This window comes from Aspergillus undulatus, assembly GCF_047715775.1.
Source record: "Aspergillus undulatus strain CBS 261.88 unplaced genomic scaffold BDV17scaffold_16, whole genome shotgun sequence".
NCBI lineage: Eukaryota > Fungi > Ascomycota > Eurotiomycetes > Eurotiales > Aspergillaceae > Aspergillus > Aspergillus undulatus.
In genome coordinates this window covers 251,424-277,467 of record NW_027396620.1, presented here as the reverse complement: position 1 = coordinate 277,467, position 26,044 = coordinate 251,424, and the positions used below count along the sequence as shown (strand labels likewise).

Sequence of the window (26,044 nt, the reverse complement as noted above, 5' to 3'; positions counted from 1 at the left end):
AAACACTTCGGCTGGAAAGAAGGCACCAAACAGAGGTGATACTTGTTTCGGGGGTGTTTATTAACACTTGTTACAGCTACTGCCAGCTAGGGCTTACTTTAGGGCAGGCACTTGGTCGGCAGAAAAGTCTCAAGTAGCCAAAGTTCCCAGCAAGGCGAGATTAATAAAGGCGCATATGCCTAATCCTGGAGATGATTTACAGATATAGATGCTCTGCTTCAAAATGAGTACTCTATACTTCGTCATGTCCAAGTGGGCCCCGACGTCATTGCCTACACCAACCGATCGATCCAGTCTCGACCTCGCCGCCACATTTCTCTACCTCTCTCCCGAACATGCAACAGCAACAGCCATAATACAGAGTAAAATGACAACCAACAACCGAAAATACCTCTTCGGGGGCCCTCAGTACGTCCGTCCCCCTCAACTGATTGCGTTGTACTAACATGCGCAGCCCCTGGTCTTCAACCGAGTGGACCTCCTCTGACGACCGCGTCCGCGGCGGTTCATCCATCTCGCACCTAGAGCCATCAGCAGACAAACGCTCTGCGCTGTTCAAAGGAATCCTTGACATAAAAACCCTTGGCGGCGCAGGATTCGCCTCGCAGCGTACTGTCGACGACATCAACAGGAACAGCAGCTGGGATTTATCATTCTACGATGGGCTGGAGTTGAATCTGGACACGGACCGCTCCGATGATAAACCGTACACGCTTATACTGAAGGATGAGGTCCTCCCTAGAAGGCCTGATGGGCGCGAGAGGAGTAGTTTGAGTTGGGAGTTTGATTTTCGGGCTACCCAGGGAGACGGAAGTGGGCGGGTTATTGTGCGCTGGGCGGATTTGAGAGCTACGTATCGCGGGAAGGAGGTGAAGGATGTTGAGCCCTTGAACTTGAAGGGTGTAAAGAGATTTAGTATTATGATGAGGAGGTTTGTGTCCATTTCTTATTCTTTGTTGGGCTGCAAAGGCATGCTGTGCTAATTGCGGGCTACATAGTTTCTTCGGAACCCAGGAGGGTGGTTTTGCCCTGTCGATTGTGTCAATTTTGGGGTGGAACAATGAGGAGCAAGATGAGAAGAAGGGGGATATTGTCGTTGAAACTAGGGAGAAGGTTAGTGAAGAGGAGGAGGAGGAGGAGGAGGAGGAGGAGGAGGGTAATCCCTGTGAAGGGCAGAGGGAATCTACCTGTTGCAATGTCATGTAGAATGGAGCATCCATCTAGCTGCAGCCCAAAAACCGAATATAGATTAGATTTGCTTTGCAGCCTGCTTCTGGTAGGTTTTGGTTGCATAATCACTTCGGACCACCTGGAGTAGAGAAGAGGGCAGTCAGCTGGTACCCTCGTCCCGTCCAAGTAAGCCAAAACAGTTAAGGGCCTCTGTAAAGTTCAATGTGAGTTCGATGTGGGTATGAAGCCAGGGATTTACTGGAAGTATAGTAACAGGTGCATTCACATAATTCACAGATTATCCAGACTGAGTGAACTGCAGTGACTGCTATGTGAATTAGGATCGGGAGTAGCCCGTCTGCTTCATTATAAAAGCAATTTCCCGCTTTCTTCTAGATATACCATGAGAAATCCTTTCATCCTTTCAACTTGCAACAGTGAGAAACACCCCTTTGCTCTGGCTGCGAAAATGGAAAAACAGAAACAGGGCCCGGCACAGACACCTACCCAGACCCTACACAGCACACAAACACAAGCACAAACACGGAAGAGAAAGTGAAACCGCGACCAAGACCAAGATCAAAACCAAGAAACCATACAAATCTTCGTCCTCTCATGCCTCCATCAAACGCTCTCCAACATCCCTGTCTCAAGCACATTTGGCCTGGAGCTCCATCCATGGATGAGTTTCACCCTCGCCGACATCCTGCAGATGTGTAAGCCATTTCTGTCACTACTTACAACCGTGACCCGCCCACAGAACCACCCAACTCCAGGGTTTATCTGTGCACGCGCCTAAACCACATCGTGGAGCCTCGTGTCCATTCCGTCCCTTCAGACAAGCTTCGAGTGGGCGAAGCAGCGACGGAGGGAGACGAATCCAGATGCCGGGCTCGAGTTTACTCCGCTGTCGTTTGACCGTGCGCTTCATGGGAGTAGGGCGAGTAGAGCAGCTAGTAGTCTGCAGAGCGTGGATTCTACGCTTGCCTTCCACTACGAACGGTACCAATTGCAATCGGAATCAGAAGTGGAAGCTGGAGAGGACTGCGCCAACTCAAATGGGGTCCAGCTCCCTGGTCCCCGGAGACCTGCAATCATAGCTACGCCCAACCCAAAATCAAAACTCGAAACTCTATCAACATCCAACAAGACCATCAAGGTTCGGTCCATCCGCGCAATCGGACTCATCGAGCTCAGCGAACACTGGAACTCGCCCTTGAGCTTTGGCACGGACTATGAGCAGGCACAATGCCTGTCCAGCCTCGCAAAACTCAACGCACACATGGTGACGCACGATGTGCGGTATGGATTCATCCTTACCGACAAAGAGTGTTTGGTTGCTCGACGCGCTGCGAGATACAATGACCCCGTTGGCTTGGAGGTGTCCGAATCCATACCATGGGATGCGAGCGGGACGGAAGACGGGCCGCAATTGACTGTTTATTTGGCGCTCTGGTATCTTGGGCTCTTGGCGGCTTTTGATCAGAGCAGTGAGGGAGAGATGAGGGTGGGAATGGACGTTGAACGTTGAAACTTTTCTGTTGGGCCTGCTGCTGCGAGGGGTTCGTTTCCAATTGATTGGCGGCTGCTTTGCGGATGATTCCTTTTTTTCTCTTTTTTTTTTTTTTCTGGATGGTGGAGATTTTTCAATCGGGATGAATACCTGATGGATCATGATGCTGATTACGTGTGTTTAAATGTCCAATCAAAATGATATCGTCGAGGGAGAACTAGGGGAGCCAGCTACCAGGATCCGTGCGATCGATATCAGCCAAGGTGCATGGTACTATCCAAGTTCCAACTCTACCTAACTAGATCATGAAAGCGAGGAAAGGGAAGGGGAGAGGCTGCACTGAGGGTGGTGCGTTAGGCGGGCGTGGATTGGCCCCCATATTGTGGTTCCCTGCTATGGTCTTTGGAGGCTTAAAGAGGCGGGATCTGAATATACCAAGAGGCTAAGGATGTGTCCTGGGCCCAAAATGGGTTGTAGAGCCTCGAAGGGCTGAGTGGTGTATACAGTGTCAAGGGGCCGAACTTGGCCTGGTCAGTGGGAAGGGCTAATACCAGGGATTGGACACGGTAGCATGCTTCTTTGAAGAGTCTGCGGGCTCAAACCTGGAGAGACAGCCTTCAGCTATGTAACTAGATTTAACAAAAAAAAGCGGAGACTATCCGGCCCGATGGACATTGTGCAGAGTAGATGCTCTAGCGATATTCGAGCATCATGATAATGTAAGAAAAAGGAGCAGCAGTACATAAAGTCGCCAAGAACATATGACCTAGAAATAACCAGAACCTTGCCGACGAGCTCTGGGCCAATATATCAAGTTCAAGCCACCAAAATATGGCCACTCGGCCCATTTGTAAGGGCAGAGCCATCAGGGTCGAACCGATTCCATATGGCAGTAGAAGTGACTCACTTTGGGTGCCCAGGAGGCCTACCTGCGTCGCTCTTGCGCAACGTATCTGGACTAGGGTCGAAAGACTCGATATCATAACATTCATCTGCATCTTGTCGTGGGTCCCGGGGAACCGGGGGAATTGCCCAATCTGGTGCGCCGCAGCGATGATGGATTTAATGTGGGTCAAGCAGTTTACAGAGACTGTTAACTTCGTGGCGTTACTATGGGAAGAAATTATGTGCATGGCATGCCGAAAGCCCGAGCCGACAACGTTTTCTTCTTCTTCTTCTTCTTCTTCTTCTTCTTCTTCTTCTTTTTCTTTTTACCGTAAAATAGCCAGTCACTAGGTCCTTCGCCATCCATGGCTAACTGGGATCTGGTCTTTGTCACCGGTAATCCACACAAGATCTCCGAGGTCAAGTCTATACTGGGCGACAGTGCGACAGTGAGACCGGTCGATCTTGATTTGCTGGAAATCCAGGGAACTATCGATGAGATTACGCGGGCGAAATGCCGTCTCGCCGCTGAAAAGGTAGGCCCATCGCTTGTTGTATGCAGTTCATGACTCATCCCAACCACCATGGTAAACAGATTGGTGGCCCCGTCCTTGTAGAGGATTCGGCGTTGGAGATGCATGCGCTGAATAGACTGCCTGGGCCATATGTGTACGTCTTCGTCCGCCTCTAGCGTTGTTCCCATCCGTCCGCTGGTGTCGATCGTACTGCTTGCGGGCTCGCACTGACGCGATATCTCTCCAATTGAAACAAAGCAGGAAGGCGTTTGTCGATGCAGTTGGCAATACCGGTCTATATAAGCTGCTGGAACCGTATGAGAATAAAACTGCGGAGGCTGTATGTACGTTTGGGTATTCGCCTGGACCGGGGTGTGAACCAGTTCTTTTCCAAGGGCGGCTCTTGGTAAGTACCACCGCCGGCTTTTCCTTCTCTCAGAGAGTGTAGATTTGACGTGAAGCAGGGCCGGATTGTCTCAGCAAGGGGCCTTTCAGCATTTGGTAAGACCGTAATCAGCAAAATCGAGTTGTGTCTGACCGTAGGTACCTAGGTTGGGAACCGATATTTGAAGTGGATGGCGAGACGTTGGCCGAAATGAGTGTCGAGAAAAAGGTATTGGACCACCAAGAACGGTGCCTCTTTGATTTGGCTCTGCTGACCGACGGACTTTATAGAATGGGTTGTCTCATCGGTTCAAAGCGTTGTCGAAGTTCAGGGAATGGGTCCAGGATACAAGTTTGCTTTAAGCGGAGGTCTGATAAACCAGATATCCAGCGACACCTCAGCTCTCCGAAATCAGATGTCAATAGAGACACGTTTTGTACCGATGGCTCCCGATAACGGACATATTCCGTGCTGCATTAGTTTGTCAATCGATTGATTATTGAAGGCCTTGACCTTGGGCGTGCCCCCCGCCGTGGTCCACAGGCTGCGTGACCCCCAGAACCTCAAACCCTGCCTGCTTCTCCCGATTAATGGTCTTGATGACACCCAATGTCTAGTATACTGGAAACGAGCCCTCCTCCGTCAGCTGCAGATCTGCCAGCTTCTGAACCCAGTTCTGGATTTCGACGCCGAGGCTTGGACTCTGGCACCGTAGAAGCGCAGCTAACAGTAGCCCCTGAAAACCGATCGTGTAGTTATTTCTGGAGTGGGATCCGGACATCTGTGCCTTTTGTTATACGAAGCAGCGGTCGTATCCAGCCTTCCTCTTCCGCGCATGTTATCCCGTAGTAATAGTAGGGCGGGGGTGCTCTATCTTGCAGCACGGGTTCGATACAAGATTTACTACTGCAACATAAGCCACTCTGTTACTGAATTAGCCCAATAACAGCAGAATACCTACCCATAACGATTCAAACTTGAGTTATCCAAGTTTCGTCCCCAAACGTAGATGATGAGCAATTGCTAGGATCATTGGCTAGGAAACTAGCGGGATGCTTTTGAGATCAACCAAACAGCGAAGAGTGAAGATTAGAGTCAACGTCCTTTTTAAGTTGTCGGCTTTGCCATCAGATGCCCATGTTCCCTCGTGTGCAATCAGCAACCTCCTGCGCCACCTGTATGCCCAAACCCCCCATCTGCAGAACGGATCCTGTAGTGATCCATCCTAGCCGGCATCCCATCTTCGAGACCTTGTACAAGTCCTCAACATGTCTCCGCCTTCTTCTCCACCTGGGACCACCGGAGCAACGCTGTCCAAATTACCCGTCGAGCTCTACCTCGAGATCTTCAGCTACCTCGATTACCCCTCGTCGCTGGCGCTGTCCCAGACCTGTACCAACTTCAGGGCCAAGGCCAAAGTCGAAGCGCCCACGACACGAGCGCAAAAGGCGCTGTACCTGAGTCATTTGGAGTGTTATACTCGGTTAGTTCTTTCCTTTCTTTTCTCCCCCACTCTTTCTCCCCTCTTCGCTAGTAGTCGGCCTTTCTTTCCCCTAGTGGACTAAGTAACTAACTTCTTCCGTTTGTTCGTCCAGGTACGAAAATCTCTTCTCCTGCCGAAATTGCCTTTTGTTCCTCCCTGCAAGCGAGTTCGGCGACTACCAGTTGATGAAGAAGCGGAGCAAGGGCGGCACGGACGGTCACCTGCGGTTCTGCCTTAACTGCGGACTTACAAAGATCTACAGCCGGGGGCAGAAAGTCGTTGTGAACGGGTACATTTACCGTGTGTGCCGCGACTGCCGGACATTATTCGGGTGAGGTTTTGGTCCGCGGGGAGGAGATATAGACGTGGTTTTCGCTTTTGTATAGGGCGGGCGGGTTTGTTGTAGGGCTTTTGTTTGTTATTGTTGTTGGGGTCGATTTCGGCTTTTCCGTCCTCTATTCAGGGAGCTTAGGGCTAGAGAATTGGAGTTGGGGAAGTTTGGAAGTGAGAAAGACATCTGTACTTACTTGGCTCCAAGGTGTTTTTGTTGACTGAGACTCATGTCATTGAAAATTGCTCTCAATAATGGGACGTTGTGAGCTCATCGTGAGATTGGCCAGATGCTTTTGTACTTAGAAAGAAACATCGAATGAGAAATATCGGTTTTAGATGCAACTCAATTGATCTCAAAATGGCATTCGGTAGGAAACGGCGTAGTATGTAATGAGCGTGATAATGAAAGAAAAGCAAAACCACTGTATCCCGAAGAATTTTGAGCTGACCGCGAGGCCGTCCTAGTCTAAGCTGTAGTATCTCCCAGTAATCACAAAGCGAAATGACCTAAAGTTGCAAAATTCCTACTGTACATAGTCATCCCCAGCTAAAGCCGCGGAAGCTGCGGTATCAACTGCTCATTCTCGACCTCCTCCGGCGGAATAACTGATAACAATTCCTTCGCATATGCTGCAGCCGTGGCAGCCGCGTAACCCTTCCAATGGTCGTTCTTATGTGAGTCAGCGTAGTCCGATATCCCGCGGATGACGAGACATGGGAAACTATCCATCAGTCCGGCGGCCTCCATCTCAAAACAAAGGTTCTTGAGTCGCAAGGCGAGCCGATCTCGCAGATTGCCGTCCCGCACAACTTGCGTGACGGATGCGATGGGGCCGTAATGGATTTCTGGGTTGTCTGGGCCAAGTCGTCGTTGGGGTCTGGGCATTAGGAAGCTCTTGTTGCATTGCCGACAGGAGCCTTTTGGGCCTGGGTGCTCGTACTGCGCGAGGAAGAGGTTGTCGGCCTCTGTTGGGGTGACTCTGTCCCTCATTGATGGGTACTCCTTTCGCATCTTGGCCAGAAACTCAGGGATTCTTCTGGCGTTCAATATGTGATTTGCCTGGATCCTTGAGAGGGCATTCAATAGCACGTAAGGTGGCTTGTTGAGGGTGCCTGTGCATTTGAAGTCCATATCGCACTGGAAGACCCCCGGAGAGTTTTTGGTCGGCTTGCTGACGACCACGTCCCCTAATCGGATGTCGCGACGGCGGTTTGGGACTCCGCCGCCAATCCCGACCATGAGCCCGAAGCGAATCGATCGAAAGGTCAAGAGCATTCGGATGGCCACTGTTGCTGCGCTTATGGGGCCGTATTTTCCTGTTGGAAGACAGGTTATCACGACGTTGTGGGAGCACATCCGGCCGAGGGTATAGTTGTTGTCGTCGAATATGCTGGCCGGTAAGTCCGCGTGGGTTTCGTCGAGCATGGCTTTGATGGTCGCCAATTCAATTGGAAGTGCACATATGAATCCGACGGTATAATCTCGTCGTGAGCGCGTCAGGATAGGCCCGCCTCCAGTTGTCATGCTGGTCGCGCTCCACGTATTGCACCTGGGTCTGGTCGAAGGCATTATATTTGAGGCATTTTCGGATTGGCCAGCGGTAGGCAATCGTGCTGGATGTATAAGCTGCTCGCGAGCTTTACCGCCGGCTTGCTTCTCGTTCGTCTGCGCTTGAGCCTGTTCTCCACGCTGGCGACATATGTAGCACGCAAGAGAAACAAACGCCAGCAAAGGGAGCGCAATATAGCAAAACGAGCCTCTTGCAAAGCCCGCAAGACCTTCCAAGGGGCTCATGATGACGGCAGCACACAGTGTCGAGATAAAGAATGACGCGATCTTCCACCAATCCGGTACTAATTTTACCACAATGACCGGGTAAGAACTGCAGAATGGGTAATTGCTTTGAAGCCGCTCTGAGGCCTTGGACTCCAGAGCCGCATGAATTGATTGTGAAGACCCTCGGCGTTGGCAATCATTCGTGGACAGGGTGCAATCGCACCAAGCTTGAGTCAGAGTATCATCGTGGGTGAACTTGAGTATGGGTATATCGGCAGGCAAAGGAGGAAAAGCATTCCATTTCTGGATCTAATAGGGTCAGATGCGATGCTTGAATTTGGAGGTATTAACGTACAAGATTTGATGGAAGAAACGCAGTGCCAAGAGCTATATTGGTGAAGAAGAGAAGGAAGAGTCGCTGCTGTAAGGGCAAGGATTGCTTGAAGAATGAGAGTCTTTCCTTCCCAAACAGGATCATTAATGCGACGGTTTCGGTCTCGACAATGCTTAAGAGATGACATGGTGGCAAGCTAACAAACGGAGAAATGATTGCGCTCCGCTGGAGTAGGACGTGCGCCATGGCTATATCATAGAGACAGACAGACGGGGTGTTCGATGGTGTTTTATAGAGAGTTTGGCGGGGCACCCATAAGCATATACATAAGCTCACGACAATCAAGGCAAACAGGTTAGGAAAGAACGTCGCGCAGACCTCGGGAGGAAGGAGCTATGGACATTGCAGGATAAGAGAACGCTGAGAACAAAGATATTTTGTAGAAAAATGACGGCGGATTGAGTATGATATAATATGGAACAGTTCATCAGAAAACTTTTTGATGCAGAAATGTCCTAGGTGGTACGCAGCGACAAAACAGTTCATGACTAGCTTAATGCCATCGCGGGGCAATATATTACCACGACTACGACAGTCAGGAGTAAAAGTGACCAATTAGTCTGGCTGCTCAGCCGTGAATCTGCGGCTCTCCCGGGATGAGAAGCAAAGCTATACCGTACGTTACCTCAGCCTCGGATGAGCAGGTAATCGAGCCACAGGGCGGTTGTCGCTGCGCCTCTTGTACGGAGTAATTACTCAGTAGGCCCAATTCCTACCTAAAGATGTCGCAGGCTCGCAGGTGTCGTGCAGTTTTGGCAGGCTGTGAATGGTGGTCTTTTCTTTTCGGCGCTTGGCCAAGGCCCAATGGGTTGTTTACAAAGGCAAGGCTCTCAAACCTCAGGTTATGTATCGATTGAGTCAGCGTCCCTGTCCTGCGGTCCTGTCTGGCTTTGGACTTGTTAGTAGGGAGGCATTGCTTATCCCTCGGAACAACGTCGCCACATACAAGCCACCATCTTCGGTTTCAGGAGAATCATGTAGGTCGTACTCACGCTCAACTTAATGCGTTGTTCCTGGTCAGTAAGGGTCTGGCTCGAGGTCAAGCTTGACGGCTAGAATCCGGGAGAGCCTGGAGCTCGATGCCTTATTTAATAACTGCCTACGTTGAATTGAGCGCGAAGATCTCGAATAATGAAGCAGACAAGAGTAGACTCTTGGGCTCTGAGCCTGAGAATCCCCAAGAATCCCATTTTATCTACGCTGTTGTGAATGGAAAACACGGGACTTGCTCGATATGCAGGCAATAACCGAAGTATGGAGGGGCAGTGTGGCCCATCGTAGCGTGGGTTACACATAATTTCGCAGTTAGGCTTCAGATCCATTGATATGGAGATTTTTTTTTTTTTTGGTTCTCGTTTTTGCTTTTTTTTCTCGATGTACCCATAGCAAACAAGTCGGCGCAAGCCACAATCGTGGGATCCTTCACACACCGACTAACCTCCAACATGAAACTACCTTGGCACTACAATGGCCGAAGACATGCCAGACAAACATGCACTTATTTGGCTTCGTCTTGAGACCGTCTTTGCCATGCTGCCGGGCCAGATATTGCCTTCGTCGCGCTAGCCGCGTTAGCCGCAGCTCTTGATTGTTTGATATCCAAAGTCTTTTCAAAAATTCCGTTTCGCACTGTTGAGGATTTACAAGTGCTGATGGCGATGGCATACGCAGGGAGACCCGTCTTAGGCAATAAGGATGGCGTTCTCCTGGGTTACTTTGCCTGAGAGCCCTTAGAGGGGCTACCGATCTTTTGCCGTCTCAACAAGTGCCCCCGGTTTCGTTGCTGAGATGGCCAGATACCGCCAGTGTTTGCGGCCGCGGTAGGACTGGACCCCCGCAATAGTATTGATAAAATACCTTTCCAAGCCGAAGAACGTAACGATGAGGAAAGGAACGTAAGCGATTAGAAAGAATAGTCGTGTCATAGGCTTAATATTGTCGGAATAATCCCGCACAACCACATTCGTGAACCCAGCACCCTCAAGCATCCGCTGGAATACCCCTGGCTGTGACAAACCATTCATCGGCATTGCAGAATACTCGTTGATCTTACGCATAGAATCTGCCATTTCTCCCGAGGACCCTTCGCCTAGCTCATGGTCATAATCAAATATTGATAGACGGCCTCCAGGTTGTAGGACTCGGAAGAACCCTGCTAGAACCGCTTCGGCATCCGTAGCATGAGAGAATGTTTCCATGGTATAAATGCCATCGAACGTTTCAGCCTCGAAAGACTCTAGGTGGTGGTAGTCCATTCTCCGCACCGAGACCTGCCTGCTAGGAAGACCTGATTGGGCAATATGTCGTCTTGCTTTGTGTAAGTGGTGCTCGACAATATCAATACCCTCGACCCTCAGGCCATGCTTGGTCGCTAGATGGATTGCAACGCGGCCAACGCCACATCCGGCATCTAGAACATACGAGCCCGCTGGAAGGTTTAATGCTTCTGCTAGCTTGTCTTCCATCGCGCGCAGAGCCTTGCTTAGCGGAAATGGCCACCAGGTGTCATTTTCATAGAAGCCGAAATGTCGTGCTCCATTTAGGAGCAGCCGGTATCCAATTCGTGATTCGAGGCTGTGGTAGTAAGATTGGATCTGGGGGTTGTCGTTGATCAGGGGTTCTCTGTCGGATTCCGGAGCCATGGCGTAATAGAGTAAGAGAACCAAGGTATGCTTGGGTTAAGAAGATGTGAACAAAATAAATGTGAAAAGACAGCAGGGGTAGAGAAAAGATGACGACAAAGTTAAGTTGAGTTGGAGATTAAACGGCGCAGCCTTCGACCCGGCCCCCACCCCTCCGCTGCGCCTCGCGGATAGCGGGTACCCTCGGTACTAGCTTACCAGGTACCCGACTTCTGGCGGCGTTCAAGCCACACGCCAGCTGGCAAGGAGTTATGGTGTTTAAGTAATAACCATTGTATGTCCTTATTTGTTCATTGAGTTTATATTAGGCGCTGCGAAATGCGTCAGCTGGAGGAGGTGCACATGGCGCGACGACACGGGAGTTCGTAGTCAGGTAGGGTTACGGAAGTCAGGTGAACAAGCACAACCATGAGGTTTCGATACCTTATAATATTCGAATAACTCTCCCACCGCAGAAGACATAATGAAGAGGGAGTCCGTGTTAGTATTTAGATAGACACTCCGTAGTATCTACCGGTTTCTCCGACGACCTGATGGAATGTCATCCCTGTACTTTAGCTTGAGATCGCCATGTCCACCCCCAATGACAACGATCGCTGCTTGATTCAGTGCGCGTACTAAGGCACCTCCTACAATAGCGCCGCAGCCCAGGGGAGGAGAAATTCGAAGACATGATCCCTTTCCGCGGGGAATCCCCTTTTCGCTTCTCTCTAAACTTCCCAGTCCGTGGTTGTGCCGTAGAGGTTGTTTGGTTGATATTGAGAATGTGTGAGAAACCCTCCAAACCCCTCTTGTTCTTGCTTCGAGTTGCATACGTATGAGCACTCCGTATATAACCCCCTTTGATGTGGTCAGAAACGTTCATTGGGGATGTGGACACCGCAGAGTATATTACAAGCTACACCAACGAGGACGGTTCCGTCATATCAACCGCGCCCACGTCCGAGATCACCAGCGGTACCACGACCACGACAATTACCATCACCGACTCGGACAGCGGCACCGATGGATGGACTTCGATACCTACGACCACCGAGTCGAGTGATTCGCCAAATGGCACACCAGAAACTTCCCCGGATCCCACCTCCCCCGCGACCGTCACAGTCTACTCTCCTCACCCGACAGCAAACAGCGGTGGTGCAAACGGCCTGGCAACCGGCACAAAGGCCGGGATTGGAGCTGGCGTGAGCATTGGAGGCATTCTCGTTATCGTCAGGGGCAATACTTCTCTACCGTCGGGGTGTGATTGGGAAAAGAGGAGGGGAGACTGGCAATCTAAATACCGTACCGGCTTCCACTGAAACTACCTCGCCGGCTGAGGTAGAGGTTACAGAGCGTCGTGTGTTTGAGTTGCCTGGGGAAAGTAAGCGAAAGGTCTCGGGGACAAATTCGGAAAGAGGATATTGCTTCCTTGAGTGAATATGATTATTTGAGCGACGTCTATTATATGTTCTGGATGCAGCCCTCAGCTCTGGAACTAGACTTGACTCATTTCTAAGCTTGAATATGGAGATTGTCACAAAACCTGGCTCCTGGATCGCCACTAGAGATGTACTTGAACGCCCCTTGAGCACCTTCATGGTTAGATCGGGATGGTTTTGGAAGAACAGTATAAGAAAGTCCAGGTAAAATACTGATACAGAATACGGAGGAAAGGATTCTATATGACGTCTACCTGGTTAAATGTGTCCTGAACGGACTAACTGAACATTTCATTAAAGAGAAAACACTAGTCTCTCCATCTACACCGACAAGTCGGACAGCTGGAATGCGTACTTGTCTGCAACCACTGCTCGATACACTTGGTGTGATAGTTCACGCCACATTGGGCTTTGCACCAGGAAACACTCTCATCCTCCTCCTCCTCCTCCTCCTCTTCTTCTTCTTCTTCTTCTTCTTCTTCATATTGTTCCCTTTCCCTTTCGCTGTCCTCCTCATCGTACTGGCCGTCATCGCCAGAGGAGGCCTTTTGTAGTGGCTCCAGACAGACCCCGCAGTCTCCTTCAACTAGTCGACGAGTTACATTATTCGTTCGAGTGGAGGTGGAGGTGGAGGTGGAGATATTCGCAATAGGCTGGCTTGCTCTTCGTCTGGGAGAACCAGGAGCACGAGTGGAGGTTGGTCCTGCTCTTGGTGCGGATGTAGCACGCCTGGATGGTGCGGCCGAGGTGGCTGAGGAGGTTGACCTGGTGGTGGTAGTGGTATTTGGTGTGGCAGTTGCTGATGTCTCACTGTCCGATGCTTCAGCGAAGGCAATCCCACGGACTGTCCGGGTGCTCGGGCTCGGGCTTGAGACGGCTCGTGGCGCGTTTGTAACATTAACCGGGCTGGCTGGTGCTGGTACTGTACGTCTTGTTGTTGCCGGGCGATCACTCCGTCTACTCTCAGAGTCTGCAGGACGACTGTTGATTCCACCAAGGCCTCGCTCTGGGCGACTGGATCGGGGACCTGTACCCGAATAAATTTGTCCATATGAAGTCACTGGCGCCTGTGCAGCTGCAGCGGCAGCCGCTTGCTGTTCGATGTAGAGCTCCGCTTGAAGTTCCGCAAGTTCAATGGGTATGAAATCCGATTCCCAAGGACCCACTCGACGCCTATATTGAGTAAGGGATAACGCTTGCACAGTTTCTCGTCGCGCCGATGTAGGAGGAATGTAGGACGGTGAGCGAGTTGAAGTATAGGAGTCCCAGAACCGGTCGACTTTTCCCTGCCACTTTGCGACAAGATCCAGTGCCTGGCTCTGATGGAACCTCGTGCAGAGAACATGCGGCGCGAGGTCCTCGAGTAGGTCGTCAATACACCATCCCGCATAGAGGTCTTTGGTTCCCTCGTTTAAGAGAGCCATCGCCGCGCTACGACCGCGGGCATTTGTGCGGCAGTGGCAGCGACGACCCTGGGAGCGGGCGTATCCGGCGCAAATTGGTTCTTCGTCTGGGTAGAGGTCGAGGATTTCGGAGAGGTGGAGGCGAGGTTGTCTGTGTGAGTGGTGGGAAGGCATGGTGACGATGATGTCGAAGTAGTATACAGCTCCCGAGTTTGTAGGGTTTTCAAGAATGCGGGCCCCCTCTATATACTCCCAGCGCGTAGGGGAGTAACATGTCTGCCTAAGGAGCAAAAGCGAGTACATCATTGCTCTGCCACACTTTCGTGGCTTAGACTTTTGGCTGTGTTTCGTTTCGAACAGCACTGGCCACTAAACCAGACGGTTCGTCTTAGTTTCATGCATGTGGACCGTGCCGCAGTGTTGACGGGGGTACATGAGCCAGGGTCCTGGGTGCCGGCGGTTATCCTAACATCCTCACTCGTTGATGATAAACCAGGACACAGGGTCCCATGTAGTAGACCCCTCCAGGACACTTAAAATAGAATTTCTTTTTCAACGGCTCCGAATCGCTTGGGCAGGAAGAACTGGAAATGTCCACCGCATCGCCAAGAAATCGGGAACATGAAGCTTAACAGCATACATCGACATTTTGATTCCCTTGTGGTATTATTAGGACCTAGACAATGTCTTCTCCAGCGTAGTGATACTTTGCTATAGCTGAATCTGTTATCTTTATGCGGTCGTCGAGGTTAGATTTCACACCTTTGCTCATCCTCCACAAACTCGAACCTCATCTGGAACCATTCAATTACTTATAATCTACAGGCCCTTACGGTGGCCTCTGAATAATTGGGCTCGTTATGGCCGGGATAATGCTTGGGTGGTTCCAAGACTACGAGGATAAGGAATACTTAGACAATATCGATCGACAAACTCTGGAACACAAGGTCAGAAGTTATAAGCGCCTTGGCGGCTATAGCGAATTACTCCTTACTGTTAACGCTTAGTACGAATTGGAGTTAGTCTTGTGCAAGGAGATCTTGAATCTTATCTAGAAGCTCAAACAGACACTGAAAACGGTAGGACTATCCTGACACCTCTTAACAATCAGTTAGATATAGATATTAAGCCGAACCAATACCTTTTGATAGACTTAGCCTTGAAAGGTACTGATGGGCGGTACTGCTCTCCATAGCATTTAGTCCTGAACAAGCAACTCAAATTTTCAGCCCGGCTTTGAAACCCGCAATTTCATTACCACTTCTGCAAAGGAGGATAACTTGACTGTCCAGGTAAAATACTCAATTTCATGGAATATGGTTATAGTCTGGGATGACAGTGATACCTACTAATGAAGGATATATGATGACTTTTGTGAAGTGTGCATTTGTGTGAGTCACTGAATGAATCCAGACTAAATATAGTTTATTCCTCTACTATAAAAACCGTATCTCCTTAGTAGCCCTGTTGAACAAGCATCTGTCTTCTCACATATTGCACAATATTGTTATCTAACCCATCTTCAACTCATCAAATCAAGACACCCTTCACCCTCCTTTACTGCCAAAATGCAGGCTCAAGCTCAGAACCAAGTCTCCATCCTCACCTACCTTCAGCAAGCCCCTCCCACCATCCCAACTCGGCACAACCCAGCTGGAGTCCGGCTTTCAACCAACCAGCGCCAATACTTCGAGAACTTTCATTATTTTCTTTTCCTGTCTTACTGATCGGGGTGTCCGGCTCGGTGATGAGGATTTGACTTAGGGCTGACGACAGGGCTGAGGCTGCCAGGTGCCCGGAACTGCGGGTCCGTCAGGTAACTTCTCTATGAGGAAACTAGCGGGAATCCATGGATAACTAGCCAATAACCTGAACAATTAAATGGAACAAGCGGTCGAACGGGCTGGGATTCTGTCTTATTTGTCCGTTAATCGCCTTCCTCTCATGCAGGGCAGATCAGCAGCCTCGCAAGCCACCAGCTTCCTTCAGCATAAGGTTCTTCGAACCATGCCCTACATACTACATACTCCCGGTATACAGAGATATCTTAAGTCCTTCTCCATGATATACCACTCTAAATATCACTACTTTGCCTTGGGCGCCTTGCATATGCACGGAAGACCCAATAGTATACCATGCACAAGCCCATGTCTTGTTCAGCCGCTCTGCATTTCGTCAACAATCCCAGAGGTGCCTCATTAGCTGGATTGATTACTTGCGCGATACACCTTCGGAGCAGAGGGTACAACTTGTCGCATCGCGGGCTTCGAGCCGAAAGACTGTGGTCAGGGTCAGACAGGCTTACGCCCATGAGGCGCAATGGCATCTCGTCGGCTCCCGGATGCATCTAAACTGAAACACGAGAGAAGTAGACTTGAGAGGTGGAACTCCGGGCCCGGTCAGGATATCCGCAAGTCATCAGACGAAAAGGTATAAAAGGGTCTTTCGTCCCCCTCACATCCATCCATCCATCCATCCATCCATCCATCCATCCATCCATACACCACGATCCATCTTCTCCGATTCGAACCCCAATCTGAAGACAAACAAGAAATCAAACCAACTCACTGACTGCACCAAAATGCACTCCTCCAAGCTCGTCATCCCTGGCCTCGCGGCCGTCGCATCGGCCACAAACTTCCACAACAACTTCGGCCACGACGGCTGGGTCCAGGACGGCAGCGACACAGACATCTAACGTCACCAACGGCGCATCCGTCGACATCGACGGTGGTTGCGCTTACTTCTGGGTTGATGCGGCGGTCTGTCCCGGAGATACAAACTCGGTGGCTTTCAACTGGCCTTCGAGCTATGGAGGTGAGTCTGTCCATTTTCGTCTTCCGTATCATGCGAATGTAGCAAGCTAGTTGAGCCGGGCTGACATATAATATAATTACCTAGACGTCTATATTCGCATCGGCGGACGTCTGTACGAAGCTGGTGGTGAGTATAACTTATTTCTGCTGAGCGCTGCTGCGAGACGCTTTCTGACTCCAGGAAATAAATAGGGCGCCAGATTTCCGACGGCGCCAGAATATGCTAGAGTTTGTCTTGGACATGAGTTCTATCAAGCTCGTCTATACCGATGGTGCAGCAATGAAAGGGGGAATGTGTCTTGAGTTCAAGGGGAGGCGACGTGGAAGCTGATATAGGTGTTTGAGAGGCGGGGCTACGGGGCTCGACGTTGGGACCAGATGAAGACTGATAGATGACTTATATTTAGAGAACACCGTATGATAGTCGCTCTTTTTTGACTCTTCAGTATACATACAATATACTCTTCGGCAATCCTCCCGCGCCCGATCCTATTTCTTCCCTAGGAAGTCTCCCGATGAATCCTGCGAATATCCCTCCAAACAGCCGGGAGAGCAAACATCAGAAAGTTTACTATCATCAGGAGGTAGCCAATGTATCTAGCGGCCTTCGCTTGGTCATCCTTTTCGCAATATTGTTTTACCATGAGAAAGGCATAATTGAATGCGGCAAGGCTACGTACAGCCCAAAAGTTAGCACAATCGGTCGATCGCCAAGAAAATGGAAAATTCGCAACGAGGGCTTCTTACCAGATCGTGCCCTTGGAGATCGCCATCCAGCTCTGCGTGTTCCTGTTCCTGGGCGGTGTTGTGGGGGTCGCTTGTTGGTGGGCCAGGGTTGAGAGCCCTTCCAGGTCTCGATGCGCGTCGGGGCTATCAATCTTGTCCGCAGCTATGCTCATGGTGCATGCGGTGGTTTCGTCTTCTTCTTCGGCATGTTGTTTCTGGCTAGGATTAATGTCTGGAAGAAAGAGGCTGAGCTAGGAATCATCGGGAATAATTTCCACCCTTTGGCCCCTGAATGTCCCCACACAAAATTAGGCACCGCCATGATTTCATTGCTTGGGCATATGAGAAGTGATTTGTGGATTCGCTTCCAAAGATTGACTCTCTTGCTGTTAGATCTCAGAAGAGATCTCGTCGAGATCAGATCACTTGCAGATCCCCCTCGATCTTACGACCCAGCCGCTCAGCCCTACGCGGTAGGGACACGCCCCAGCTGGAGGGTCCCAGACAGACGATCCTGCGTCTCGATTTCACTTGCCCGGCCGGACGAGTTCATGTAATTTTTTTTTTTTTGTTATCATATTTAGACCCTTCTTCGACGCTGCTGCTGAGTAGTCTGGAGAACTCCCGAGAGCCGGGTGTAGTGATGGGAGCACGAGAAGTACGTGCACAGCTGGCCTCCTTTATGCAAGAAAGATGGCACCTACTGCGACACCTGTGGCAGAGGTACTCTACCTGGGATAGCCCACCAAAGACTGACCAACCAATCTTTGGTCCAAATTACACCGGCTGGATTTGCAAAGTCTGCATGCATGGTGGTGGGCGCATGGGCCAATGCGCAGGGAGTTCGCAGGTGGGAACATAGCAAATACTGTCTCCCAGTCCAATCCCATGCAGTCATTGATTTTCCTGCACCGCGCTAAACTCTGATACTGTGCATTAAACTAGCTAATACCTTGCGCCGAGTCAGGACCCGAGCAATGCCGACATGCATGTCCTGCGGGGATCCCTTCCATTCCTCTCGGGTTTATCGCTTAGGGTATCCGAATCCTGGAAGAAAACTCAATAATGAATTAATAAGACTCCAGCAATCTGATCCGGCGATCTGGAGATCTGGCACGGTCCGCCGATTGTGGTCCGTTCGCCTTCAGCTGGCGCAGATTACGACAATCGGTAGCCCTAGTCCAGCCCTGCATCCAGAGCTCTTCCTTACCTAACGTTGCGTGACTCCACTTTTGGGGTAGATTTCCCCGCTGACCTCCAATTTTCCTTCTTGCACGAACTTCTCACCTCTTCTTCGCTGGCTCTAGGTTCATTCAATTTCGTTATCGAGGTCTCAGGTCTCATAATGACTGACCAGGAGCGCACCCCGTTGCTCGATGACCCCCGTAAAGACGAAGAGAACGGAGCGACCCCAAGACCCGGCAGTGTCAGCAAGCTCGCCATAAGCGCTCTTTTACTCGGTGGGTAGTCAGACGTCTAGATCCTCCCCTGACTATGGGCGCTGATGCCGTTTCACGTCAAGGTTCCTTCCTTGCAAACGCGGACGACTCCTTCGTTCTTACCACAGTCAGCGACATCTCTGTGAGCCTGGGTGCTTCCAACGCCACGACATGGATTCTTACGTCCTATAACGTTGGTTACATAATTGCTCTTCCCCTTGTACGTGATTTCGAATCCATAATGCGCTTCGGTAAGGCTCTAGCTGACGTTTCTCAAGTACGGCCAACTCTGCGACTTGGTAGGCCGCAAAAAGACGCTCAGTCTTGCGTACCTATTGTACATCGGTGGATGTGCCCTGGCGTGAGTCAAATCCTATATCATTTGAACGAGGGATGGTGTTTAATATCTGCTAGTGGGACATCGTTGACCGCCATCTCGGTTATCTTCGGGCGGGTGATTTCTGGGCTCGGGGGGTCTGGCATGGTTGAGCTGGTCTCTGTGGTTTTCAACGGTAACTATCCAGCTTGAACATCTTCGCTTGAATAATTGCTAATGGTGCGCTCGTAGAAAATGGCAGCTCTCGGCAGGTTGCGTTGCTACGGTCCTACGCCACTGTCGCCTCTATGCTGGGCCACTCTTGCGGAGCCCCTCTGGGAGGACTGGTGACTGCCTGGGTCGGATGGAGATGGTACGCCCCAAGGAAGTATTGTTCTTGACGATATCCAATAACCTTTGCTCTACTTCTATAGGGCGTTCTTGGCTCATGTCCCATTGGCAGCTCTATGCGTCCTGCTCATTTCTTCGACGTTAACGGCGGATAGACCCCTTGCTACTTCTACAAACGCAAGGAGCTTCCTCAAGACATTCGACATTCCCGGCCTTCTGCTTCTGATTCCCGCCCTTCTTTGTTTCCTCTGGACCCTCCAACTTATACCGGACCTGGGTCAGGGAGGGAGTGACCGCCTGCTAATAATAGCGGCGCCGTTACTGGTCGCCTTCCTTCTCAGCTTCTGCTTGGTAGAGGCGTTCTGGGCTGAAAGGCCGTTGATTCCTCTGTATCTTCTTAAACCGAGCCAATTGGGTCTGTACTACGGAATCCAGATGATGTCAGAGGTGTCGGCTTTCTCGGCGAGTATACTCCTATTCACCTTGATCTAGGTTTCAGTTCTGACAGCCTCTAGATATTACCCATGATCTCAGACTACTGGGTCCGAACAAAAGAACTACCGCCCGCAGGAGGTGCACTCTGCTACCTACCAGTACCTCTAGGTTTTGCATTGGGTTCCGTCATCGGCGCAAAACTGATAGAAAGGTATGCACCCATCCCATTCCACGAAAATGTACCTCAGTCTAAAGTGGTTTTATCACCACAGAACCGGCCACTGGCGCCGCTGGTGCATAATTGGCCCCGGCATCGGAGCAGCATTCTACTTTGTCCTCATCCTCCGCTGGAACATCCAAGAGCCCTTTATCTGGGAAGCCATCTACCCATTCATTCTCTTCGGGGGTCTGGCAATGCTGTACTCAAGCCAATTTGTCGCACTCGCTGCCGTCGCGCCAAAGGGGTGCGAAGCTACCGCCATCACGACTTATTATCTCTCGCAACAGGTCGGCGCAATTACTGGTGTTGCGGCGACGGGGGCGTTGGTGAAGAGAGTGTTTAGGCGGCGGTTGGAGGGCGCGATTGGGTCTGGTCCTGAGAGTATCAAGGTTCGTCATTCCCTGTTACATTACATAAATGTAGACCGCATACTGACTGCTGCTCAAAACTGCAGCTAATTAAACATCTCATTAGCGATCGTCAGGCAGGGGCTTCCTTGCCCATGCCCTTGAGAGAGACCGTGCGGTCTATCTTCAGGGAAAGCTACATTGTGTGTCCCAGTGAGTGTACCCGCATATATGCCCTATTTCCTACTTGAATTAACATGTGTATTCGAATCAAGCCGTTGCCATCACAGCAATCGTCCTCGCCATTCTTGCCGTCGTCAGGCAACGACCGGTTGCTCTGACTTAGATTGATTCCATTATCTCGCCCCACGCTTGGATTTTTCTTGCTCATCTGCTCAATTAGGAAGAGGGCTTGAAAGTCTCCAAGGATTGCATGAAGAATATGAACGTGTTACGAGACGAGACGACAGGAGATAACAGGTGGAAGGGCATCCTACAATAGGTAGGGCAGCGGTCACGGATTAGCATTTTCAATCAGGATAAAAGTGACTTAGAAATTAATTATGAGAGCATCTTTCGGCCTACGAGAATGTCATTCCTACACACGATTCTCCTCTGACCTGCAAAACCCCAACCCCTCACAACCATCTCAACTGCCCCCATGAATCCGCGATGGCCACAGTAGCAGCTCTCAGCACATTCACTACCAAACGGCCCGGGGTCCGGTTCAACCTGCCCTCGTCGGCAGGCCCTGACATTATCCGGTGAAAATGCGGAGAGAGCGAAGAATTCGATGCGTTGCCACTCATTGAGATATCGGATTGAAATCAAGTACAACATCTGTTTGTTTGTGGTATCCCCATCAAGTCTTCCATCCACAGTATCCACTGTCCAGATTCACAGAAAAGAGAAAGGAAGCTCCACTCTGTTGTTCTTGTTGACTCATCAATGCATAAGGATCTGGAATCTATCTTAGTATACGTAGGAAGTGAATAGAGGTATCACCTTGGAGCAGAGTTTACTTATTATATCCCCATCAGCACTATGGTTATATCCTTCTCAATTCAATGGTTGACATATCAGGCCTGAACGCTTTCAATCAAACTGTGTTATCAGAAGGGTATGGTCGACAATTATCGCTAAGTCCAATGTGGGACTAGATATATACAACACCTAACATAAGTCAATATCTAGGATAATATCCCTAGTCATGCCTCGCAACCGGTAACTCATGCCTCATTCCATCCTCTCCCTGAAGCTCGTACATATTCCCACCATCCATCTCAACAATCCTCCGCTGCTGGTCCTTTTCCTGAGGAGGCAAGACAAAATCCCTCTCAGCCAACAGTGTCGGTTTCGACGGCGTAGGTGCATGGCCTCTGACAGTTGCCTTGCTCCGACGCATCCACCAAAATACCAGGACTCCGAGTATGAGAATCGCGCCGACGCCAACTCCGACCCCGATTCCGGCTTTGGCACCTGCTGATAGCCCACTCGAGGAGCTTTTATCGTCTTTTGCGTCGTCGTCCACCGGGGTTGGTGTTGCTGTAATACTTTCACTGGGTGTCGGTGAGGGCGAGGCAGAGGGAGAGGCGGAAGAGGACGCCAGAGCAGCGAGCACAGGGGCAATTGTAACAGCGTTGCTCGTCCCGCAGCAGGAATCAGATGTTCCACAGCACCATTCCGTCGAGTTGTCTGTCCCGTCGCAGGGTGTAAGTTGCATTGTTCTTCCGGCGCCCTGTGTACAATCAGATCCGTCAGACCAAGTTCATTCCATAATGTGATTATATAGGTATATACCTGACCAGTACCGCACACGTCTAAACAACTACTCTCCGGCCACTCCGAACTCGTACACAACCCGCGCCAGTACTCCGTTATAACCGTCTCTTCGCCATCATCGTCGGTGCTAGTAGCAACGTTCTTGCATAGGCCATTCTCCATGCATAGGTCTGAGGTGCGCCCGTCGGCCAATGAGCCGCCGGAAGGATTGGTCCGGTTTGTCGCGCAGCATGGGCTGTTGAAGCCCTCGATTGAGACGCATTTCCCGTTGAGTGGGTTCGGGTCGCTTTCGCCGTTGGGGTAGTAGCATACTGCTGCTGCGGTGGTGAAGAGAGGGAGGAGAATGAGGAGGGTGTGGTGTTTCATTCGCGTCATTGTCTTTTGGCGGCTGATGGAATGAGGAAGTCTTGGTAACTTGGGATTCCAGGGTCTTTATTTTTGATTTTTAACAGGGCGATGGAGGGGCTGCACAGCGAGCATGCCAGGCTAGCGCAGGTCTTTTTTTTTTTTTTAGGATACATTCCGTGCCAGGTTTCAGGTTAACTGCTCTTTACTTACTGCGACTGACCATGTCACCCAATCATTGGCATTCGCATTGGTCGAGCTAAGGGCGGCCGGTTCTTGGGACACGGGCTATCGCCAGGGTCTGCGCGTCAGCCTTGTCCTGCAGGGCCTGGACGAAGTTGGGGTTTCGGGGGAGCAACAGAGTTCGGATCCAGCAGACCGTATATATGGAGTAAAGTGTCTAGACCTCTGTTGCAATTACTTGCACCTTCTCAACCACTTGGGCCTTGTTTCTTCTGATTCTTTCTTCTGATTCTGGGCGCGTTAAGTCCAGGCTTTGAACGCCTCCTCCTGACGCACTCCCTGGAGTCGACACAAGGCTGTGCATTGCTTGGCTACATTAAGCTAGCTCTACAGACCAACCAATGCCTTCCACCCTGTGGGACCAGAGCTCAGGCGCCGTGCGGTCTTTTGTTTTATTACAAGGTTCATTATAAGAAGCTTAAGACCAGAAACAGAGCAGGGGAGGTTAGAGGCTCACCTATCGAGCCCAGACGACCTATTCGTGCCCTAATACTGTTCTTGGCCTGGAAATCCTATCGGAAATCCATCCCTAATATAGGTACTCGAGATGATTCAATGCCTCAAAATACCTTGAGGCGCAAGAATGCATCTCGAATATGGGTGGCTAGAAGTTTCGTCAGAAGAAGGTCTGCACTTTCCTACCTCCACCGTCCGATGTCTGAGGACAATTCAGTATGCCAGGTCGGGCTTCTTCGGTAGAGCGAAGCTTGTACTGGCCTAACATCTTTGTCTAAATGAATTTTGCAATCTTGGACGGCCCTGTGTTCGTCCCAGGTGCCTACGAGGTAAGATACAGTGAATGTGGTTGATGCCGTTTGAGAAAATGTTGCCTGCAGAGTTGTTTACTACACGCTGTGAACCAACTTGCATTCTAGAAACGAGTCTGTAGGTTTCACAGTGAACATTACTGGGGAGGAAAAGAATACCCTAGGTAGTCGCTAGACCAAACCCCGAGGATTTGCTGAGTTGGGCCATCTGTGAATACACCTGGTCTTTATCGGATGAGCAGAGTTCTCTTGTGAACTGAACACGCAAAAGGCTTCAACTGCTTTACTTCACCAACACTGCCTGCTTCCTATTATGTGGCCTGGCTTGTTTTGCCTACTCAAAGGTTGCAACAACTGTCCTCTTTTTGTTGAATAGCAACACCACCGAAGTGCACTTCTCATGACTCCCCTCCTCCTTCTCTTCTCGATTTCTCTCGTTCCTTTACTTTTCCTCCTCACTCTCTGGGCGTGATTCTCCGAGACTGGATAGTCGCAGCCATGGAGGAGACTAGATTCCTCTCGCTGTTACTCGGCATCCTGTTCACCCTCCCGCTCTTCCTCATCCACTTCAAAGAAAAATCCCACCGTTTCCAAACCGCATCAGAATGCCCGCACTATAATTGATGGCTCGCGGTTCCCCAAATGGCAAGAAGAACACACTTACCCAATACGAAGTCCGGGCCGCCGTTGCAGAGAACAAAGCTGTCAAAAAAGGGCATTCAGCGTCCATAACTCATTCACCACGGGCAGCGAAAGCAAGTCGAGGACATTCGTCAAAGATATCCAGGCCCTCATGACTCACTGCGGCTTTGACTGGGTTAAAAGCCGCAATCTCTGTCGCGTAATCAGATACCGTGCGCTACTAGGTATGGCAATGACGGCTGGCATGACGTCGCTCACACAAGCCATAACACTGAGAGTCTTGCTCTGCGTTCTGTTTCCGTACCAAGGTGATGCCGAATACGAGACGCTCGTTAGACTCGGCGGCATCATACACCGCGTTTCGATGAACACCACCAGGGGACCGGAAAGAACGGGCACAATCATCGATTTCGAGGATAGCCTTCCCCTGCACCGCGCGCTCGCCGATGTCTTTCCGGACCACGATATGGACGACCTGCTCAGGTCCCGCTCAAACCCGTCAAGCCTCATTACACCTGGTTTTGAGCCCCGAATGGCGGGTTTCCCGCAGGTTATTTCTCGAGATCCATCGCGATGAATGGAAACACTGGGGTTTTATATCCTTACTCAGTTCGCGGAGAAACCCACCGTCTCACAATTTCGTCTTCGAGTTTGGACATGTTCTGCGGAGTTTATTGTCAAGGAGGCGCTGGGGATGTAGAAGCCTGCCATCTGGACGAGAAAATCATGATACGGAGGAGTTGGCTGGGTTGGGGGCTGGTGAGAGGATGAGGAACTATCGGGGTGCCTATGATGGGATTGTTCTTGCTATTCCGCCTCATCTGGCTGCGACTTTTCCCCATGAATTTGAGGCGTGATCCTGATAGCCCATTTCTCTACAGAACCTTGCTTTACAAAATCTTAAAATATCACCGGCCTGGTTGCTGGTCGCCGAGTCGTACTTGCGGAGCCGAGGTTACGACCTAGGCTGGGTAGATAGGGCTTAGTGCGCTCACCTGCCACCAGCCTCGAGAATTGGGCCCATTAAAGCGCGTAAATGCGAAGCTTCCAGACATACCATGTCTGCAGTTATCTCCATGTCAACCATAGTTCTAGCTATAGTCAGGTCAGAAGAGTGTCCTTTTACTGTAATTGTGACAATATGGACAATATGCTCTCATGTACGTAGATCTAATAGGCCGAGGAAAACCAAGCAACAGCTAAGCAATTTGCTTGAATCTCTTGGTCAGTCGTACCCTCAGAAGCGAAAATTTTGTGCGTGAGGGAGGCTTTCCCGTCGATGCGCGGTTAGAGCCCCCGGGGGGGGGGGAGGGGCGGTTGTTGATGGCACCTTCTGGAAGCGGAGGATCAAGTGGTCAATGCACTGGGCGAGAACCTCGCCTAGGTGATCGTTCTTCTCTCCGCAGAAGTCTCTTGTCAGTCGTCAAGCAGAGACATCATTCTTTGTGAGACCCCGCTGCTCCAGATTACCCCAACATCAGTTGCAGCGTCAGTGCTCGCTGCTGAAACAGCCGACCCTGACGACCAAACCGTAGCATAATTTGTTCTCGCCGCATGAGCTAAGCGGAGTATTTCGAGTCTAGGCTGTGGGGAAGACCCTGAATCGCTGGTCAGTGCTGGTCTCGCTTCGAGGGCTCGCTTCGAGTCCACCGCGCTACACGATGGACCTCGAAGCGAGGCATCCCCCCCTGGCC

The 26,044-nt window shown here is 50.6% G+C and overlaps 11 protein-coding genes across 11 annotated transcripts; 7 read left to right on the top strand and 4 right to left on the bottom strand.

The window, feature by feature from the left end:
- Positions 1–337: 337 nt before the first annotated feature.
- BDV17DRAFT_259940 (CIA30 family protein) lies at positions 338–1,122 on the top strand. Its single transcript, XM_073757491.1, has 2 exons — positions 338–408; positions 455–1,122. Exons 1-2 carry the CDS (start codon positions 368–370, stop codon positions 981–983), a joined length of 570 nt encoding a protein of 189 aa, XP_073616966.1. The 5' UTR covers positions 338–367; the 3' UTR covers positions 984–1,122.
- Positions 1,123–3,933: 2,811 nt separating this feature from the next.
- On the top strand, positions 3,934–4,993 carry BDV17DRAFT_259939 (non-canonical purine NTP pyrophosphatase; the record flags this gene model as incomplete). The annotated part of the gene is made up of 6 exons (XM_073757490.1): positions 3,934–4,104; positions 4,164–4,237; positions 4,345–4,489; positions 4,548–4,584; positions 4,635–4,696; positions 4,759–4,993. 6 exons carry the CDS (start codon positions 3,934–3,936, stop codon positions 4,828–4,830), a joined length of 561 nt encoding a protein of 186 aa, XP_073616965.1. The 3' UTR covers positions 4,831–4,993.
- A 743-nt stretch (positions 4,994–5,736) lies between these two features.
- On the top strand, positions 5,737–6,286 carry BDV17DRAFT_290111 (F-box protein; the record flags this gene model as incomplete). The annotated part of the gene is made up of 2 exons (XM_073761823.1): positions 5,737–5,951; positions 6,064–6,286. 2 exons carry the CDS (start codon positions 5,737–5,739, stop codon positions 6,284–6,286), a joined length of 438 nt encoding a protein of 145 aa, XP_073616964.1.
- A 545-nt stretch (positions 6,287–6,831) lies between these two features.
- On the bottom strand, positions 6,832–8,079 carry BDV17DRAFT_290110 (5'-methylthioadenosine/S-adenosylhomocysteine nucleosidase family protein; the record flags this gene model as incomplete). The annotated part of the gene is made up of 1 exon (XM_073761822.1): positions 6,832–8,079. The coding sequence occupies one exon, from the start codon at positions 8,077–8,079 to the stop codon at positions 6,832–6,834; it is 1,248 nt and encodes a 415-aa protein (XP_073616963.1).
- Positions 8,080–9,675: 1,596 nt separating this feature from the next.
- BDV17DRAFT_259937 (class I SAM-dependent methyltransferase) lies at positions 9,676–11,139 on the bottom strand. Its single transcript, XM_073757489.1, has one exon. The coding sequence runs from the start codon at positions 11,095–11,097 to the stop codon at positions 10,195–10,197; it is 903 nt and encodes a 300-aa protein (XP_073616962.1). The 5' UTR covers positions 11,098–11,139; the 3' UTR covers positions 9,676–10,194.
- An 803-nt stretch (positions 11,140–11,942) lies between these two features.
- Positions 11,943–12,398, top strand: BDV17DRAFT_290108 (uncharacterized protein; the record flags this gene model as incomplete). Its single annotated transcript, XM_073761820.1, has 1 exon — positions 11,943–12,398. The coding sequence occupies one exon, from the start codon at positions 11,943–11,945 to the stop codon at positions 12,396–12,398; it is 456 nt and encodes a 151-aa protein (XP_073616961.1).
- A 268-nt stretch (positions 12,399–12,666) lies between these two features.
- BDV17DRAFT_259936 (uncharacterized protein) lies at positions 12,667–14,125 on the bottom strand. Its single transcript, XM_073757488.1, has one exon. It carries the CDS (start codon positions 14,093–14,095, stop codon positions 12,827–12,829), a length of 1,269 nt encoding a protein of 422 aa, XP_073616960.1. The 5' UTR covers positions 14,096–14,125; the 3' UTR covers positions 12,667–12,826.
- Positions 14,126–17,145: 3,020 nt separating this feature from the next.
- BDV17DRAFT_259933 (uncharacterized protein) lies at positions 17,146–18,097 on the top strand. The gene is made up of 2 exons (XM_073757487.1): positions 17,146–17,409; positions 17,485–18,097. Exon 2 carries the CDS (start codon positions 17,595–17,597, stop codon positions 18,018–18,020), a length of 426 nt encoding a protein of 141 aa, XP_073616959.1. The 5' UTR covers positions 17,146–17,409; positions 17,485–17,594; the 3' UTR covers positions 18,021–18,097.
- Positions 18,098–18,817: 720 nt separating this feature from the next.
- BDV17DRAFT_49065 (major facilitator superfamily domain-containing protein) lies at positions 18,818–21,025 on the top strand. Its single transcript, XM_073764625.1, has 9 exons — positions 18,818–19,122; positions 19,181–19,263; positions 19,317–19,414; positions 19,471–19,591; positions 19,653–20,031; positions 20,085–20,215; positions 20,277–20,613; positions 20,679–20,784; positions 20,847–21,025. The coding sequence occupies exons 1-9, from the start codon at positions 18,958–18,960 to the stop codon at positions 20,915–20,917; spliced, it is 1,491 nt and encodes a 496-aa protein (XP_073616958.1). The 5' UTR covers positions 18,818–18,957; the 3' UTR covers positions 20,918–21,025.
- Positions 21,026–21,161: 136 nt separating this feature from the next.
- On the bottom strand, positions 21,162–23,135 carry BDV17DRAFT_259924 (uncharacterized protein). Its single transcript, XM_073757486.1, has 2 exons — positions 22,372–23,135; positions 21,162–22,309 (listed from the first exon to the last, which is right to left on the bottom strand). The coding sequence occupies exons 1-2, from the start codon at positions 22,726–22,728 to the stop codon at positions 21,776–21,778; spliced, it is 891 nt and encodes a 296-aa protein (XP_073616957.1). The 5' UTR covers positions 22,729–23,135; the 3' UTR covers positions 21,162–21,775.
- A 1,447-nt stretch (positions 23,136–24,582) lies between these two features.
- BDV17DRAFT_290103 (uncharacterized protein) lies at positions 24,583–24,927 on the top strand (the record flags this gene model as incomplete). Its single annotated transcript, XM_073761819.1, has 1 exon — positions 24,583–24,927. The coding sequence occupies one exon, from the start codon at positions 24,583–24,585 to the stop codon at positions 24,925–24,927; it is 345 nt and encodes a 114-aa protein (XP_073616956.1).
- Positions 24,928–26,044: the final 1,117 nt, after the last annotated feature.

What these genes read in the sequence shown, in the direction of transcription:
- BDV17DRAFT_259940 (XM_073757491.1), top strand. Translation starts at nt 368, where the DNA reads ATGACAACCAACAACCGAAAATACCTCTTCGGGGGCCCTCA. An exon ending in TACCTCTTCGGGGGCCCTCA is followed by an intron (nt 409 to 454) that starts GTACGTCCGTCC and finishes TAACATGCGCAG; the next exon opens with CCCCTGGTCTTCAACCGAGT.
- BDV17DRAFT_259937 (XM_073757489.1), bottom strand. Translation starts at nt 11,097, where the DNA reads ATGGCTCCGGAATCCGACAGAGAACCCCTGATCAACGACAACCCCCAG.
- BDV17DRAFT_259936 (XM_073757488.1), bottom strand. Translation starts at nt 14,095, where the DNA reads ATGCCTTCCCACCACTCACACAGACAACCTCGCCTCCACCTCTCCGAA.
- BDV17DRAFT_259933 (XM_073757487.1), top strand. Translation starts at nt 17,595, where the DNA reads ATGCGCGTCGGGGCTATCAATCTTGTCCGCAGCTATGCTCATGGTGCA.
- BDV17DRAFT_49065 (XM_073764625.1), top strand. Translation starts at nt 18,958, where the DNA reads ATGGGCGCTGATGCCGTTTCACGTCAAGGTTCCTTCCTTGCAAACGCG. An exon ending in CTGGTCCTGAGAGTATCAAG is followed by an intron (nt 20,614 to 20,678) that starts GTTCGTCATTCC and finishes TCAAAACTGCAG; the next exon opens with CTAATTAAACATCTCATTAG. An exon ending in AAGCTACATTGTGTGTCCCA is followed by an intron (nt 20,785 to 20,846) that starts GTGAGTGTACCC and finishes ATTCGAATCAAG; the next exon opens with CCGTTGCCATCACAGCAATC.
- BDV17DRAFT_259924 (XM_073757486.1), bottom strand. Translation starts at nt 22,728, where the DNA reads ATGACGCGAATGAAACACCACACCCTCCTCATTCTCCTCCCTCTCTTC. An exon ending in ACGTGTGCGGTACTGGTCAG is followed by an intron (nt 22,310 to 22,371) that starts GTATATACCTAT and finishes GATTGTACACAG; the next exon opens with GGCGCCGGAAGAACAATGCA.